The sequence below is a fragment of the Tamandua tetradactyla genome, chromosome 3, assembly GCF_023851605.1.
Source record: "Tamandua tetradactyla isolate mTamTet1 chromosome 3, mTamTet1.pri, whole genome shotgun sequence".
In the NCBI taxonomy this organism is placed as follows: Eukaryota; Metazoa; Chordata; class Mammalia; order Pilosa; family Myrmecophagidae; genus Tamandua; species Tamandua tetradactyla.
The window spans coordinates 11,813,425-11,832,716 of NC_135329.1; the positions used below are offsets into that span (position 1 = coordinate 11,813,425).

The 19,292-nt window shown below is 39.4% G+C and overlaps 1 protein-coding gene across 2 annotated transcripts in view; it reads right to left on the bottom strand.

The window, feature by feature from the left end:
• The window catches only part of RBKS (ribokinase), a 111,439-nt gene that overhangs the window by 43,736 nt on the left and 48,411 nt on the right, over positions 1-19,292 (bottom strand). For both annotated transcript variants that reach the window (XM_077152482.1, XM_077152481.1), the window contains exon 6: positions 11,310-11,401. In XM_077152482.1, coding sequence (XP_077008597.1) covers positions 11,310-11,401 — 92 coding nt within the window. The remainder of the gene's footprint in view (positions 1-11,309; positions 11,402-19,292) is intronic.

Sequence of the window (19,292 nt, forward strand, 5' to 3'; positions counted from 1 at the left end):
GCAACTTAATCTCAAATGATTAAAACAAAAACAAAAATAAATACATATGGAGGAGAGGGGAAGCAAATATAGCAAAATGTTAATGTGGAGGTATATGAATGCCCACTGTACTGTTTTTTCAAATTTTCTGTTTGTATGATAATAGAGAATTAGGGTAAACAAGGAAAATTCTACGAAAGGAAGAAAGGAAGGAGAGCAGGAGGGAGAAAGGAAGGGGCCAGTGATTTTGGTATAAACTGCACCTGTACATTTCTGCAACTAAAAACCTAATTCTTTGGACCTCTCTTGGGCCACAATGCCTTTTTCATATCACTAGTCCTAGCTTTCTATGTCTGAAGACCACTCACTTGTGTTTGCTTGTTTGGTTTTGCTAGGGAAGAGGGATGCAGAGTTGGAGAGGCAATGTTACATAGCAGGAAAAGCAATGACCACGGCAGTGCAACAGTGGCTCAGCAGGCAGAATTCTCAGCTGCCGGTGCTGGAGACCCGGGTTCAGTTCCCTGAGTCTGCCCATGCCAAAAAAAAAAAAAAAAAAAGAAAGAAAAAAGCAATGCCCGGGGTTCAGGACACCTCCACTACTCACTCAGTCTGAGACCTTGCCCAAATTGCTTACTATCTGTAAAAGGAGGGGTTTGGACAGGAACAGTGTTTCTTTCCCAGAAAGAAAAAGTGCTCTGGCTGAAGTAGGGGTGAAAGTCCACAGCCTCTAGCGTCTCCAGGGAACCTCTACGGTTCTGACATAGACGGTTTAAAAACCACTGGACTAGATGAATTCTGAGACAGCTTTTGCTTCAAAAGCTCTACAACCAATTCTGTCTTTTCTGTATTACAATTTAACTGCATGCCATTTCTTTCCAGGTGTGGGTCTGTTTGTCCCTCGTGCTTGCTATGAACATGGCTAAATTAACCCTTTTTTTGTCTATAAATAATTTTCCCACTGGTGTCTGCGCATTCAGGGCTTCAGTTTTCCCAGCAGCACACGCTCCCTGACCACGCGCCCCGCCCCACCATCTGCACAGACTCAGTCGGAGATGATTAGACAGCGGGACTGATTTTCATCTTAGGAGTTTTTGCGAAGATCCTTATTATTGACTGGGAGCATTTATGTCTGTGGCGTTGGACGTCTATTTTCAGAAACACTGCCGGCCCATGGGCTAAAGTTTCTAAAAATCTTTTTTAAAACCATTCCTTAATGAAAAAGATATTTAACATAAAAAATAATGCAACAAAGAGCCATGTACTTACCACCCAGCTCTAACAAATCTTTATTTGCTACAGATATTTTTCTTTAAGGAAATTAAATGGTATCTGCAATGAGCTCTTTCCCCTTAACATTATTTAATTCATGTTGATATACATAACTCTACTTTTTTCCCTTCTGCACAATACTCCATCTTGTAACTATTCTAAGGTCTAAACAAAATCAGTTGGGTGGTGTGACGGTGGCTCAGCAGGCAGAGTTCTCGCCTGCCATGCCAGAGACCCGGGTTTGATTCCTGGTGCCTGCCCATGCAATTAAAAAAAAAAAAGTTAGGTAAATCAAATCTTGTTTCCTTTTGATGGACACTTTCGTTTTTGCCATATTTCCCCTTTTACAAGCAACGATGTATACAGAGGACATTCTTGTATGTGTCTTTCCATGAACACGTATGAGAACTCCTCTAGCATATATAACTAGGAATAGAGTTTCAACTTGATTAGCTATTGCCAGATCATGATATATTACTCCTATGAGCACAGTATGACGATTCCCATTTTTTTTGTATTTAACAATCTACAGTGATTCAGAATCTCTATCCTCTTCTGAAAAAAGACAAGAACTATAGTAACTTTACCTATTAAGACCGCTGTTTTATGACTGTTATTTGGGTTCCAGCTTTATCTTTTTTAAACACAAAGGTTTAAATTATGTGTTAATATATATATTTTTTTATTAATTAAAAAAAGAATTAACAAAACAATTAGAAATCATTCCAATCTACATGTACAATCAGTAATTCTTAATAACATCACATAGTTGCATATTCATCATTTCTTAGTACATTTGCATCGATTTAGAAAAAGAAATAAAAAGACAACAGAATAAGAATTAAAACAATAATAGAAAGAAAAAAAAACAAAAAAAACAAAAACAAAAAACCTATACCTCACATGCAGCTTCATTCAGTGTTTTAACATAATTGCATTACAATTGGGTAGTATTGTGCTGTCCATTTCTGAGTTTTTATATCCAGTCCCATTGTACAGTCTGTATCCCTTCATCTCCAATTATCCCTTCTCTTTTTTTTTTTTTTTAATTAACGGAAAAAAAGAAATTAACCCAACATTTAGAGATCATACCATTCTACACATGCAATCATTAATTCTTAACATCATCACATAGATGCATGATCATCATTTCTTAGTACATTTGCATTGGTTTAGAAGAACTAGCAACATAACCGAAAAAGATATAGAATGTTAATATAGAGAAAAAAATAAAAGTAATAATAGTAAAACAAAACAAAACAAAACAAAACAAAACAAAAACCTATAGCTCAGATGCAGCTTCATTCAGTGTTTTAACATGATTACTTTACAATTAGGTATTATTGTGCTGTCCATTTTTGAGTTTTTGTATCTAGTCCTGTTGCACAGTCTGTATCCCTTCAGCTTCAATTACCCATTGTCTTACCCTGTTTCTAACTCCTGCTGAACTCTGTTACCAATGACATATTTCAAGTTTATTCTCGAATGTCCGTTCACATCAGTGGGACCATACAGTATTTGTCCTTTAGTTTTTGGCTGGATTCACTCAGCATAATATTCTCTAGGTCCATCCATGTTATTACATGGTTCATAAGTTTATCTTGTCTTAAAGCTGCATAATATTCCATCGTATGTATATACCACAGTTTGTTTAGCCACTCTTCTGTTGATGGAGATTTTGGCTGTTTCCATCTCTTTGCAATTGTAAATAATGCTGCTATAAACATTGGTGTGCAAATGTCCGTTTGTGTCTTTGCCCTTAAGTCCTTTGAGTAGATACCTAGAAATGGTATTGCTGGGTCGTATGGCAATTCTATATTCAGCTTTTTGAGGAACCGCCAAACTGCCTTCCGCAGTGGTTGCACCCTTTGACATTCCCACCAACAGTGGATAAGTGTGCCTCTTTCTCCGCATCCTCTCCAGCACTTGTCATTTTCTGTTTTGTTGATAATGGCCATTCTGGTGGGTGTGAGATGATATCTCATTGTGGTTTTGATTGGCATTTCTCTAATGGCCAGGGACATTGAGCATCTCTTCATGTGCCTCTTGGCTATCCGTATTTCCTCTTCTGAGAGGTGTCTGTTCAAGTCTTTTTCCCATTTTGTAATTGGGTTGGCTGTCTTTTTGTTGTTGAGATGAACAATCTCTTTATAAATTCTGGATACTAGACCTTTATCTGATATATCATTTCCAAATATTGTCTCCTATTGTGAAGGCTGTCTTTCTACTTTCTTGATGAAGTTCTTTGATGCACAAAAGTGTTTAATTTTGAGGAGTTCCCATTTATTTATTTCCTTCTTCAGTGCTCTTGCTTTAGGTTTAAGGTCCATAAAACCGTCTCCAGTTGTAAGATCCATAAGATATCTCCCAACATTTTCCTCTAACTGTTTTATGGTCTTAGACCTAATGTTTAGATCTTTGATCCATTTTGAGTTAACTTTTGTATAGGGTGTGAGAGATCGGTCTTCTTTCATTCTTTTGCATATGGATATCCAGTTCTCTAGGCACCATTTATTGAAGAGACTGCTCTGTCCCAGGTGAGTTGGCTTGACTGCCTTATCAAAGATCAAATGTCCATAGATGAGAGGGTCTATATCTGAGCACTCTATTCGATTCCATTGGTCGATATATCTATCTTTATGCCAATACCATGCTGTTTTGACCACTGTGGCTTCATAATATGCCTTAAAGTCAGGCAGCGCGAGACCTCCAGCTTCGTTTTTTTTCCTCAAGATGTTTTTAGCAATTCGGGGCACCCTGCCCTTCCAGATAAATTTGCTTATTGGTTTTTCTATTTCTGAAAAATAAGTTGTTGGGATTTTGATTGGTATTGCATTGAATCTGTAAATCAATTTAGGTAGGATTGACATCTTAACTATATTTAGTCTTCCAATCCATGAACACGGTATGCCCTTCCATCTATTTGGGTCTTCTGTGATTTCTTTTAGCAGTTTTTTGTAGTTTTCTTTATATAGGTTTTTTGTCTCTTTAGTTAAATTTATTCCTAGGTATTTTATTCTTTTAGTTGCAATTGTAAATGGGATTTGTTTCTTGATTTCCCCCTCAGCTTGTTCATTACTAGTGTATAGAAATGCTACAGATTTTTGAATGTTGATCTTGTAACCTGCTACTTTGCTGTACTCATTTATTAGCTCTAGTAGTTTTGTTGTGGATTTTTCCGGGTTTTCGACGTATAGTATCATATCGTCTGCAAACAGTGATAGTTTTACTTCTTCCTTTCCAATTTTGATGCCTTGTATTTCTTTTTCTTGTCTAATTGCTCTGGCTAGAACCTCCAACACAATGTTGAATAATAGTGGTGATAGTGGACATCCTTGTCTTGTTCCTGATCTTAGGGGGAAGTTTTCAATTTTTCCCCATTGAGGATGATATTAGCTGTGGGTTTTTCATATATTCCCTCTATCATTTTAAGGAAGTTCCCTTGTATTCCTATCTTTTGAAGTGTTTTCAACAGGAAAGGATGTTGAATCTTGTCGAATGCCTTCTCTGCATCAATTGAGATGATCATGTGATTTTTCTGCTTTGATTTGTTGATACGGTGTATTACATTAATTGATTTTCTTATGTTGAACCATCCTTGCATACCTGGGATGAATCCTACTTGGTCATGATGTATAATTCTTTTAATGTGTTGTTGGATACGATTTGCTAGAATTTTATTGAGGATTTTTGCATCTGTATTCATTAGAGAGATTGGTCTGTAGTTTTCTTTTTTTGTAATATCTTTGCCTGGTTTTGGTATGAGGGTGATGTTGGCTTCATAGAATGAATTAGGTAGTTTTCCCTCCACTTCGATTTTTTTGAAGAGTTTGAAGAGAATTGGTACTAATTCTTTCTGGAACGTTTGGTAGAATTCACATGTGAAGCCATCTGGTCCTGGACTTTTCTTTTTAGGAAGCTTTTGAATGACTAATTCAATTTCTTTACTTGTGATTGGTTTGTTGAGGTCATCTATGTCTTCTTGAGTCAAAGTTGGTTGTTCATGTCTTTCCAGGAACCCGTCCATTTCCTCTAAATTGTTGTATTTATTAGCGTAAAGTTGTTCATAGTATCCTGTTATTACCTCCTTTATTTCTGTGAGGTCAGTAGTTATGTCTCCTCTTCCATTTCTGATCTTATTTATTTGCATCCTCTCTCTTCTTCTTTTTGTCAATCTTGCTAAGGGCCCATCAATCTTATTGATTTTCTCATAGAACCAACTTCTGGCCTTATTGATTTTCTCTATTGTTTTCATGTTTTCAATTTCATTTATTTGTGCTCTAATCTTTGTTATTTCTTTCCTTTTGCTTGCTTTGGGGTTAGCTTGCTGTTCTTTCTCCAGTTCTTCCAAATGGATAGTTAATTCCTGAATTTTTGCCTTTTCTTCTTTTCTGATATAGGCATTTAGAGCAATAAATTTCCCTCTTAGCACTGCCTTTGCTGCGTCCCATAAGTTTTGATATGTTGTGTTTTCATTTTCATTCGCCTCGAGGTATTTGCTAATTTCTCTAGCAATTTCTTCTTTGACCCAGTCGTTGTTTAGGAGTGTGTTGTTGAGCCTCCACGTATTTGTGAATTTTCTGGCACTCCGCCTATTATTGATTTCCAACTTCATTCCTTTATGGTCCGAGAAAGTGTTGTGTAAGATTTCAATCTTTTTAAATTTGTTAAGACTTGCTTTGTGACCCAGCATATGGTCTATCTTTGAGAATGATCCATGAGCACTTGAGAAAAAGGTGTATCCTGCTGTTGTGGGATGTAATGTCCTATAAATGTCTATTAAGTCTAGTTCATTTATAGTAATATTCAGATTCTCTATTTCTTTGTTGATCCTCTGTCTAGATGTTCTGTCCCTTGATGAGAGTGGTGAGTTGAAGTCTCCAACTATTATGGTATATGAGTCTATTTCCCTTTTCAGTGTTTGCAGTATATTCCTCACGTATTTTGGGGCATTCTGATTCGGTGCATAAATATTTATGATTGTTATGTCTTCTTGTTTAATTGTTCCTTTTATTAGTATATAGTGTCCTTCTTTGTCTCTTTTAACTGTTTTACATTTGAAGTCTAATTTGTTGGATATTAGTATAGCCACTCCTGCTCTTTTCTGGTTGTTATTTGCATGAAATATCTTTTCCCAACCTTTCACTTTCAACCTATGTTTATCTTTGGGTCTAAGATGTGTTTCCTGTAGACAGCATATCGAAGGATCCTGTTTTTTAATCCATTCTGCCAATCTATGTCTTTTGATTGGGGAATTCAGTCCATTGACATTTAGTGTTATTACTGTTTGGATAATATTTTCCTCTAACATTTTGCCTTTTGTATTATATATATCATATCTGATTTTCCTTCTTTCTACACTCTTTTCCATATCTCTCTCTTCTGTCTTTTTGTATCTGAGTCTAGTGCTCCCTTTAGTATTTCTTGCAGAGCTGGTCTCTTGGTCACAAATTCTTTCAGTGACTTTTTGTCTGAGAATGTTTTAATTTCTCCCTCATTTTTTTTTTTTTTTTTTGAAAGGGAAAGACAGAGAGAAGGAAGGAAGGATAGAAGGAAGGAAGGAAGGAAGAAAGGGAAACATTTTTAAACATTTTCTTGTTTTATTGTATTCTGTTTCTCCGTTTTTGTTACATGGGCTGGGGCCGGGAATCGAACCGAGGTCCTCCGGCATAGCAGGCAAGCACTTTGCCCGCTGAGCCACCGCGGCCCGCCCTCCCTCATTTTTGAAGGATAATTTTGCTGGATATAGGAGTCTTGGTTGGCAGTTTTTCTCTTTTAGTATTTTAAATATATCATCCCACTGTCTTCTAGCTTCCATGGTTTCTGCTGAGAAATCTACACAAAGTCTTATTGGGTTTCCCTTGTATGTAATGGATTGTTTTTCTCTTGCTGCTTTCAAGATCTTCTCTTTCTCTTTGACCTCTGACATTCTAACTAGTAAGTGTCTTGGAGAACGCCTATTTGGGTCTAATCTCTTTGGGGTGCGCTGCACTTCTTGGATCTGTAATTTTAGGTCTTTCATAAGAGTTGGGAAATTTTCAGTGATAATTTCTTCCATTAGTTTTTCTCCTCCTTTTCCCTTCTCTTCTCCTTCTGGGATACCCACAACACGTATATTTGTGCGGTTCATATTGTCCTTGAGTTCCCTGATACCCTGTTCAAATTTTTCCATTCTTTTCCCTATAGTTTCTGTTTCTTTTTGGAATTCAGATGTTCCATCCTCCAAATCACTAATTCTATCTTCTGTCTCTTTAAATCTATCATTGTAGCTATCCATTATTTTTTCTATGTTTGCTACTTTATCCTTCACTTCCATAAGTTCTGCGATTTGTTTTTTCAGTTTTTCTATTTCTTCTTTATGTTCAGCCCATGTCCTCTTCATGTCCTCCCTCAATTTATCGATTTCATTTTTGAAGAGGTTTTCCATTTCTGTTCGTATATTCAGCATTAGTTGTCTCAGCTCTTGTGTCTCATTTGAGCTATTGGTTTGTTCCTTTGACTGAGCCATATTCTCAATCTTTTGAGCGTGGACAGTTATCTTCTGCTGCTGGCGTCTGGGCATTTATTCAGATTTCTCTTGGTGTTGGACCCAGCAAGGTTGTAATATTTTTCTGTGAAATCTCTGGGTTCTGTTTTTCTTATCCTGCCCAGTAGGTGGCGCTCGTGGCACACGTTTGTCTGCGGGTCCCACCAGTAAAAGGTGCTGTGGGACCTTAAACTTTGGAAAACTCTCGCCGTCCTGGGGGTTCGCTAGCCGAAGCGGCTTGAGCCGGCCCGGGGTCCGAACGCAGGGAGGGTGTCCGAACGCAGGGAGGGTTGCTGGTTGCCGCAGCCAGGGAAAGAGCCCGTCCGAATTTCCTAGTCGGCCCTGGGCAACAAGCGTGGCGGGAGGGCGCCAGCGGCCCGCCCGAGAGAGTGCACGTTCCCCGGGAGTCACGGGGTCACCGTTCTCCGCGGCCTGGGGGTTTCCGATCCAATTCTCTCAGTTGGTCCGGGGGCTGCGCGTGGTGTGGGCGCCAGTCGCCTTGGTTTCAGGGGACCACCTCTCCAATTCTCCCAGCCGGCCCAGGAAGGGGGAAGGGAGTAACTCCGGCCGCTTGCCACCCCGCCCGGTAAGGCCCGCGCGCCTCGGCGATCTCACCCGAGCTGCTTCTCTCAGCCAGCCAGCCGTTCCAGGATGGGGTACGCTGTCTTTTTTATCTCTGTTGTGGCTTTGGGCGCTTTCTGTATCGTTTCTACTCCCCTAGTAGGTGTCCTGGAGAAGAAACTAAGATCCGCGCGTCTTACTAAGCCGCCATCTTCTGTAAGTTAATATTAATTAAATTCACCGATGGATTTTGTCACTTCCTGTGCATGCCATTTTTTCCTTATATTCCTTGCCCTCCGTTGGGTTCATTTTTTCTCTTCCGAGGTATATCTTTTAACACTTCAATGAAGATCTGTGAGTGGAAAACTCTCTTGTCTTTGAACGTCTGGAAGTGTCTTTATTTTGCCTTCACATTCTTCAGTGAGAGTTTAGTTGGGCATAAATTTCAAGTTGACAACTTCTCTCAGCTATTCCAAAGCTATTAACCCATTGACATGTTTGTATTCATAGTTGCTAATGAGAAGTTTGCTATCAGTTTAATTGTCATTTCTTTATGAGTAGTCTGCCGTTTTTCTCTGGTCATCTAAAAATATTTTTTTCTTTATCCTTGTATTATATAATATCTGTAAGTAGATTCTTTGTCTTTTTTCCAATTCTAAAAAATAGTTTTCCCTCTAATATTGCTTATCTTCCATTCCCTTCTTTTACTCCCATTAGATTTGTTTTGGAGTCTCTCAAGCTATTCTTCATTTCTCTAAAATTTTCTGTAATGTTTAAAAATATTTTTTCTTCCTGTGCTACTTTTTAGGTGAACTGATCAAGTTTTTTTTTTTTTTGCAATTCACAATTTTCCATTCCTGTCTAATGTTTATCCTTCTAGTGAGTGTTTTTAAAAACTTTTAATTACTATTTTTAATTTTCAAGAGTACTAGCTCTCTTTTTATATTGACTTATCAATGGGTTTGTGTTTAGAACAGAGGGAATGTCTTAAAGCACCAATGTACATCATTACCATGATTAGCAGTCCTCTGTAAGAATGTTAAGCCAGTAAAGCTTTCTTTTTCCCATTAATTTTTTAGGTTAATTTCCTTTAAGGCCAGAGTTTGTTTGTACATTCATTTATCCATTCAGTCTCCAATTTAATAAGCATTTACTCGGTGATTACTGGGTGCCAGGTACAGTGTAGCATACTGTATTTTCCAAAGACAATTGCATCAATAAATGCCACATCTTACGTGCTCTCCTTACACTGTGAGTCTTCCATTGAGAGCTGGGGCGCCAGGGAGCACCTTCTTGCCTCAACCAATCAATAGAATGGGGTAGAAGCAATGCTGTGTGTGACTTTCGAAGCTACGTTATAAAAGTCAACTCATAACTTCTTATGGGTTCTGCCTGGTACTCCCTCTTGAGAAGCCTGACCTTGGTATCCAGCAACTATATCGTGAGGAAGTCCAGGCCACGAGGAGAGGCTATGTGTAGGTGTTCTTGCCAACTGTCCCATTATTCCCCCAGCCAATAGCCATCATCAGCTATCAAGCATTTGAGTGGAAGTTTCAGGTCATTCCAGCCTTGGTCTCTGAGTCTTCCAGCTGAGACGTCAGATACCAGGAAGCACACAAGTCATGCATGTTGTGTTGTCTGATTTGTTGATGCCCAGAAATTGTGAGTGAATAAATAATTATTGTTCTAAGCCATTAAATTTTGGGGTAGGTAATTTATTATGCAGCATTAGATAGCTATACACATAATGATAATTTCTAGGGATACAATAGTGAATGAGATAGATGTCCCTGCCCTCAAAGGACTAGTCCTTTACTGGAGAAGACTGAAACGGTGCCAGCCATCTGAGTTGTGTTGAGTACGCAGGGAAATCTAAACCAGTTTGGCAGTTGAGCACGATCTGACCTCTTATTGTGAAATGGTCACTCTTTCTCACAATTCCTTTTTCCTAGGACAATGTTGCTCAAAAACATTGCATAACCTTCCGTGGTTTGTTAAAATTAGGTTCCCTGTAACCATCTTCTTGCTTGTTTCCTCATGTTGTGAGAGATGAAATTATCAAAAAGGCAGGTCGGCATATCCTAAAAATCTTCATTTAGCCTTTGAGCCCTGTGAAAAATGAACTACTGCAGTCCACTAATCACTAACTTTGTCTCTCTGCACACTGCCTACACCAATGCATATAATATGTCCTGTGTCCCAATGTTGGTGAAGAGCTTGGGTCCAAGAATGTCTGGTCTATAAAAAAGAGAGGAAAATTGAAATTTCTTTCCTAAAAATACTTAAGAGTAAGGGGTACAGTATCAGTATATTGACAGATATTTTATGCATACATATGCAGTGTGACCCTCAGATGGATGAGGAGGTGGTCCCCTAAGGGACTAGCTACAGGGTCCTTTCCATGGTAGCATATGGAGGACCTGTGTGTGTCCACCAGCACTGTCACTATTCTCAGGGCCCTCACAACAGGTGGCAGATGCTCCAGGGGTTGCATGTTAATTAGGGCTGCCAAGAAAAATACAGGTTGCTCTGTTGAATGTGTATTTCAGATAAACAACAAATAACTTAATTTAAATATAACATTTAATCTAATTATTTCTTGTTTATCTGAAATTCAAATTTAACTGGGAGGGCTGTATTTTTACTTGCTAAATCTGGCAACTCTAATGCTAATTAGTCCACAGAATATGGAATAATTAGAAAAGAAAACAAAACCTCAATAGTGTGAGGGCAGGGAAGGACCTAAAATTAACCCAGGTTTGATAAGTGCCAGATAATGGAACCGACTCAGAGAATCTTCTGTTTACCCCTAGGTTTTAGTAATTTCCTTTTTTCCACATCCAGTAAACTGAAAAAATCTGTTTTCATTGTGCCTAAATATTCACTTGTGATCAAAGTGATGCGGTCAGTTCTGCCTCACTGCCTTAAAGTCTTTTGGTTTCTTACAGGAAGACCAAAGCTTTTCACCCTTTACCTCACTTTCATTGCAGCAGAACACATCCGAAAGGGTGTAGAACTGGGGAGCCAGGTCAGCGATAGCAGGGGCTGGATTGAACAGTGTTTTCACTGCAAAGGAATGGAAAAGGGATTTGGTGGTTATCATTTTAAACATGTATTTATAGACATTCAGTAGGGGGCATTCTCAAATGAACTCCGTTTTGTTATTTTTTTCCCATTAGATTAAAAATGAAACGAGTTATATAGATAAAGAAAAGTCTGAAATCTCAATCTCTATCTTAGGCTAAGTAAGTACCCATTCCTTCCTATTTCCATTCGCTTTGCCTTTTCACTTTACAACAATTTCGTTTCAAGGGCAAGCATCCATATTTACAAACAAGGTGATTACAAACTTAAGGCAAAGGAAACAAGAACATTAAAGCAAAGTAACGATATTGTGGCGCAAAAGGACACGAGTAAATGCGAACAGGCTGGTAACAATTTTGTGGGTGAGTTGAAGTGTTTTGTTGCGAGACTACTTCATAAATTTTTTCCAGCAAATCAAAGAGATGATATCAGACTACAACGAAGGGCTCAAAATATCCCCTGATAAGAAGAGTAAGAAGGGAAGCTCAAGTACCGATGAATGTTTTGTGCACCTGTGTATGTTACTCAACTACAGCGGTACTTGAGTACTGTAATTACTCATGCAAACGTATACACTTATATGAATGCTCACATTCTTGGCTTCTGTGAGCAATCTGGGAATAAAAGGGAAGATGCAGAAAGGAGGAGAAATTAAATCAGAAGCTAAGTTCTAGCTTAGACTAGGAGGCCACAGGAAAAGAAAGGGTGGAGAAAGGAGCAGAAGAAATGAGAATGCCACGGCCACTGGCAGAGGAGTGTTCTTTTCAGAAGAAGAAAGCGAGGCTCAGAGAGATGAGGTCATATGTCAAAGGTCATTCTTGGGAAGTGGCTAAGCTAGGTTCCTACCAAAGTTCCTCTGGTCCAGGGTTTGTTTGGTCCTTTTCAAAACAGTGGCCCCTCACGGCCAGGACTCTGTCCACAGCAACACCCGCTCCCAATCCCAATTTTCAAAGGCTTTAAATCAGCCTTTGGTGTGAAACTTCATATGTATACTTAAACTTCATATGTATATACTTAAATATATCTCTTAAAGATATGAGTCAGAGAAAGCTCCCCTTTGTCAAAAAATTTCCTTATCCACCAGAGTACTCAGTTGCATTCATAGGGCTTCTTTTTCTGTAACCAGGTCCACTGATTTAGGAGATTAGTAGCCCCACTTTACTACAGAGCCCCAGAGTGAAATCTTCTAGTTGCAGTTCTGAGAGTCTTCACTGGAAAAGTGGTTTCCAAACTAACTTGCACATCAACACCACTTGGCAAGCTTGTTAAATGCACGGCTTCTGGGCCCCACCTCAACCCCACTGAATCAGAATCCATGGTGGGTAGGGTCAGGGAATCTGCCCCTAGCTCTTGGTTAGCAAGCCTGGCAAGAAGCCATTCTGCATTCCTGGGGAGCAGCTAATCAGCAGTGGCTATGGCCAACTGTCCACTGTTTCAGCCCGTTGGGGCTAGCTACTCTACTTCTGCAGATATTTTGGGTAGGTCAGTGGGTCTTGTCCTACATTTTTAAAAAACAATTTTCTTTATTAGAGAAGTTGTGGATTAACAGAACAATCATGCATAAAATACAGGATTCCCACACACCAGCCTTTCATTAGCACTTAGCACCTTGCACTGGTGTGGAACATTTGTTACAATTCATGATTGCATATTTTTATAATTTTATCACTAACTAAAGTCCATGGTTGGTCGTTGTTTCAGTGGTGTAGTTCTGTGGATTTTTTTTTTATTCTGTTATCATTCATACAATCTAATACTTCCCATTTTAGTCACATTCAGATATATATTTCAGTGCTTTTTTTGTTAATTGTGTTCACAATGTTGTGCTACCATCACCAACATCCATTACCAGAAACATTTCCATCATTCCAAATAGGAACCGTGTATATTCTAAGTCAATCATTGTACAAGGTGTCAGTTCGAAATAATCATATTTGCAAATATGGGTATAATTAGGTTTCTTTTTTTTTCTGGAAAAATTTGCCAACTTTTTAATAAAACAACAGAATAGCATCTATCTTATCAGTAAATGATACTCTAAATCATTTACTCTTTGACCTAATAATCTTACTATCCAGCGTCAATCCTAAGGAAATAATCCTTATATGAACAAAAAGCCGAATGCCAAAAGTTACAGATCATGTTGTTATTTATTATGAGGGAAAAATGTACTAGATGTTATGAAAAAAAAAAAAAGGGAGGGATAATGCTGATCTGCAGTTCTCTGTGGGCTTCTTATTATAGAGCATCACCAGAATTCGTTCTATAGTACAAATCCTACATTTTTAATACATTAGAATACAGAATGTCCGGCCACAGAAATTCTATGGTGTATTTTTGGCTGCTCAGATTTTTGTACATGGTTATTGTGCAGCTTAAATTAGAAGATGGATGTAAAACTGGGTAAACTATAAAGTGTTGCACAAATGTGAAGAATTATTACTGTTATTATATTGTCTTTTTCCCCAGCCCGACGTCCCCACTTGTCTACCCATCTCTTCTGACTTCCGTTTGGAGTTTGTAGCCTGGCAGCAGCCTCACTGCAAGGCCTTAGAGATGTCAATTATACATAATGGCCCTCAGAGGCCAGCATTCTGTCACACCCACTTACTTCTTAGCTTTTAGATTAAGTAACATGTGAGTGCTTTCTCTGGGCCGGCACATTACAAGTTCAATGTTGCTGACTCCTCAGAGTCCCTCTCTGAGGCAGGAACTGTTTTTATGGCATTATGGTTCTTTCTTACCCTGACTCTCCTCCTCCTGGGTAATTTGCTTACGGCCACAGAGGCAACGGGAATGCTGCAAACAGATTGTTCTGAATTCTGAACAGTCCACTATGAAGTAGATGTAGATACATTTTTGAAACATTTACTCTAGATATTACATTCTTCTGTATACATGGATATACTGAGGTGTGAAAATGAAATTATTTTTTTCAAGGAATTTTCCTGGAATAGTTACAAAAGGCTGATGGGAATAAATGTGACTACAGATGAACTGTTGTATACCCTGAAAAGGCAACACTGTTAAAATGTACATTGCATCTTACATAAAAAAATAAGTATATTGTGAATGAATGATACCACACCTGGGTTTTGCTTCCAAATAATCAGGGTTGCAGTGGGGGTGGGGTGGGGAATATTGAGTTGGGGGACAGAAAACAAAGATTGATCATGTTGCTAATTGTTGAGGCTAGATGACAGGATACCTGGGTTTACCATACTGTTACCTATATTGGATATTTTCCCAAATAAAACATTTTTAAAGAAACAATTATGTTGAAATTTTTTTGCATGGGCAGGCACTGGGAATTGAACCCAGGTCTCTAGCATGGCAGGCGAGAAATCTGCCTGCTGAGCCACCGTGGCCCACACTCGCGTGAATGTTAAGCATCCATAGCTGGAATGAGCAACTGTACTATTTAATTTTACCATAAAAATTGTATAAAAATCAATTACATGCAGCCACTGTGGTACCCAGATTTATACTTGGCTCATACCCACACAGTTCTCGGAGTCACCAATTCTTCAAAAACCAACAGTCCCTTAAATGTAAGTAAATCAAACAGCTTAAAAGAGAGACAGTTTTTGTAAGTGATTATTCACAGAATGCAGAACAGCCCAGTTCAAACAAATCAACTATAAAAATCATTTTTAAAAAGGGGCAGGGGTCCCATCCATTAAAAAAAAAAAAAAAAAAAGGTTTGACCAAAAAAGATGAATAAAATACTCTGGGACGGAGCTCTACTGTCTCTATTCTATGTGACTCTATAATTGTGGGGGGTGCAACGGTTCAGGGCCCAACAACAACAACAAAAAATCAATCACACCTTATCTGCTGATTTTACCAAGGGAAGGCATTCTTACTAACAGTAACTGGAGACACTGGTTAGAATCTGATGAGTAGCTAAATTTAGGGGAAAATGAAAGTGGCATAAAGAATGGTTTCTCCCTGTCTCATGCTACCACAAATATGCAGAACCACTTTACGCTGATGAAAGAAACATGAAGAATTCAAAGTTGTACTTAATCAAAGAAGAATGCAAATTTATAATACATAAGACAGAAAAAAAGTCATCCTGAAACTAGGCAAAACTCTCTAGTTTTGGTACATGTACCACGGGGTAACTTGGAGTTGCAGAGGTGATTGAGAGTACCCTACAGCAATGATTAACTGTGATGTAAGACAGACTAACCTCCTAGTTGTCTGAACAGCATGTCAATTTCTGGCACAGTAATGGCACAGGAACGAGTGAGGACTAGGGGAGCAGTGGTAAGGACTAAAGGACAGGGCAGTGAGGCGGAAGCTCTTCGTGGTGTCACATGGAAGGTAGGGGCTGGCTGGTTAAGACAGCTCTCGTAACAAGCTGGGACAAATGGGGAAAACTCCCCCTAAGCAAAGTATAAGGTATGACTAGAACTAGTGAGAAGCCCAGGGTTCCCAAAACCCTGACATGGCAGCCTCTCATCTCAGGCCTCTTCTCTGGGACTTGACCAGCAAAGAAAATACTCTGAGCTGGGCGTATGTGCTGGACAGTGTTATTGTGAAAGTCCAAGCAGCCAGCCAAGAGCTCTTCTGTGCCAAACAGAAAAGGACAAAAGTGGAATTAAAAGATACTTTGTATCATACTGAGAATTTAATCTTGGCGATCTTACAGTCTCAAGTATTTGTAATTGTTCCTGTAACATTCTGTTCACTTTGAAATGGTTACACAGACCAGAAACCAACTTGTGTGATTTCACCACAAGCAGTTATGGCGCCAGCTCTGCAGTGGGCCTTGCTCACTGCTTCCCGACCTAGCGAGGATGGGGCCGGCCAGGTCCTGTCTCCTTAAAACCAAAGCTTCCATTTTGGTAAAGGCAAGAAGAGAGTTCTGAGACAGTACATTCAAAGATGGAAGGGTCTTTTCCTTTGTACTTTCATAACTGATGTTTAATCAAGTCATATCATGTATTTAATTGAAACGTCACTATTTGTAAGTGGTATAGATATGTGAGCTGTGGTAATAAACAAAAGGATGATGATGATGATGATGATGATGATGATTTTTCCATCTCTCCTGAAGATGGACCAATGCTGATGAGCACATGGACAGCTGCCATGTACAAGGGAAAAGGCCCTCAGTGCTCAGCTGGTCAGTCGGCTTTGCCTGTTCTGTCCTGTGGCCACTCCATTCATACACTGTGACATTAAAGAACAATGACAGCTCAACTCAAGTCTCTTATTTCACAGAAGATGAAACCCAGGCCCAGAGCAGTGGACTGATTTACTTATCTGAGGTCCCTCCCACTGGTGAATGAGTGGTACTGAATTCAAACCATACTTCATAATTCCTAACGTAATACTCCTTTCACTATACCACTCTCTCCTGTGAGAACGAAGATGCATTATGTTAACACACACACACATACACACACACACACACACACACACACACACACACCCTAGTCATGGTGTAGAATCTACGCAGCATCTATCTGGTAACTGCTAAGTGAGACTAGGTGATTTGGCCAGAGAAAGCTGCTGGCTTGGAGGAATTCCTGGCAGAAACTGAGGCCAAATGCTCTGCGCCTCAGTTTCACCTTCTGTGAAATGGAGGCTTGAGTTGAGCTCTCGTTGTTCTTGAATGTCACGATGGATGAATGGACTGGCCACAGGACAGAACGTGTGCTGTGTATCTGTGTGCTGTTATGGGGATGGGTGGGGGTATACATGGCCGAAAACACTCTAGGGGCTCTTCCCTGTGCCTTGAAGAGCAAAAACACTCAAAGCTTAGGCTATGTGCTAGACTACGTTACAATTTACGCGGTTTACTTTTTTAGAGATACCCTTTAAAAAGGTTCAGTTCTCTGAAATCAATGGGATGTGGCAGCTTCTTTGAAAAGTGGGGCTGAGGAGATAAAACATGGGTCTTAGAGTCTGAAATCCTAGTTTCCACACATACTAAAAGTGTGATCTTGGTTAAACAAATTACTCATCTTCTCTGAGTCTTAGTTTTCTGCCCTTCAATCTGGGAGAATAATGCCTGCCATATCTGTTCCACAGAGTAGTTCTGAAGGTCAAATTCCATATGAAATGGCTTTATAAGCTGAAAAGTACATATGAATGCACATTCTTCCTACTCCCAGTATTATTATTATTATTTTTCACATGGGCAGATACCGAGAATCGAACCTGGGTCCTCTGGCATGGCAGGTGAGAACTCTGCCTGTTGAGCCACGGTGGCCCACCCTACTCCCAGTATTATTATATATAAAAGATCGAACAGAATTGCTACTTAGGCATGCTGGCTCTTAGTGAAGGTGTGAAATAGGCTAATTGGCCTTAGGCCTGCCTTCTCTTTCCTCAATGCTCAAATTGGAAGCGCTGCCTGGCAGCTGATGTAGGATTTCTGGGCCCTTCCCACAACAGAGCCTGAGGTCAGGCTGCCGGCTCACTCAGATGACTTTAATCACACCTGTGAAAAGTGAGACCCTTAAATGCAGTTGCTGGACCCTCCTCTCCTCCACAAGCTGGGAAGGTAACAGGACCAGACAATGGGAGAGCAAACGGTAACTTCTGAGAAGCAGGGGACAGTAGGAGAAAAAGAGAAGTTACGTGAGAATAAACTCTGATCCATACAAGGAAAGAACGGAGCGTGAACGAGGTGGCAGGCTGTATCCACATCATCCGATCAAGATGTCTGCAGTGCAGAGAATGCTCGCCACAAACATCAGACTTATCTGTGACGCCCTGAGAAAACGTACCCAAGTAGATTTTGGCTTGCAATTCTTTCTGACAGCTTTGAGTCCATTAAAAATACATTAAATGTCAGTGAGAATTTGCCATGGCACGTTGTTTTGCCAGGAAGAAAATTTGTTAAATCATGACATACGTTTAAAAGTTCTCTACAAAATCATTTCAGTAACTTATTTTCCATATATTGCTACATAAAACACTATACAGTTTGGGAGAAACCACTTACACACACGTGCACACACACACACATACACTCACTGTTCTTTTTCTTCTTTTTTAGTTTTGTATCTCGATGAGAAAGTTTTATCTGGAAAAGTCAATATGGGTTTCAAATCACAGAACTACTGCCACATTATCAAGAAGAAGCTACTGTCTTGGAATGACGGCTTTGTATTTGGAATTATTTTTATCAAGTGGTGATAAGATCAGGATATTAATTTAAAAATAGACGAAGAGGGGAGAGAAGTAAATTGGAATTTACTGAGACTTATTAGACCACACTTCACATCAGATTTTATTTTATTCCATTCTTAGAATAATTCTGAAGGGGGATATTTCTATATGCATTTTATAGGCAAGGCTTGGAAAGACCAGATAATTCTCCCAAGATCACAAAGCTAATAAGGGAGGGAAATGGGATTCCAAGTCAGAAGATGCTCTTCTCATTAGTCAATGGGGGAAAAGAAACAATAAGAAAGAAACTACCTGGAGTTTTAAAAAAATCTGTTATGTGCTGGGGATGACGGGGGTTGGGGGGGGTTGGGGGTGGTGAGGGGGGCGGAGGGGGTGGCGGGAAGAACATATGACACCAGGTTAGTAATGTGCTGATAATTGTTGAACCTGGGCAATGGGTAAACTGGTTTCACTACCCAATTCCACCTGCTTTCGTATATGCTTGAACATTCTACTATCAAAAGTCAACCAAACAAAGCAGAAGAGCTGCTGAGTGGACACAGGCAATGCAGAAAATGTTACTTTTATAAATAAATAATCTGTGGTTGTTTATAGAAAAGGTGATAAGGTTCTACAAAAAGGAGGAAAAAGTAATCTTCAATTCGTGGAGAAAGTAATCAAAATAACTGGGGCAGTGATTATACAGGACTGGGAGCTTTGTCTCTGCTTCCCAGAGTGGAAA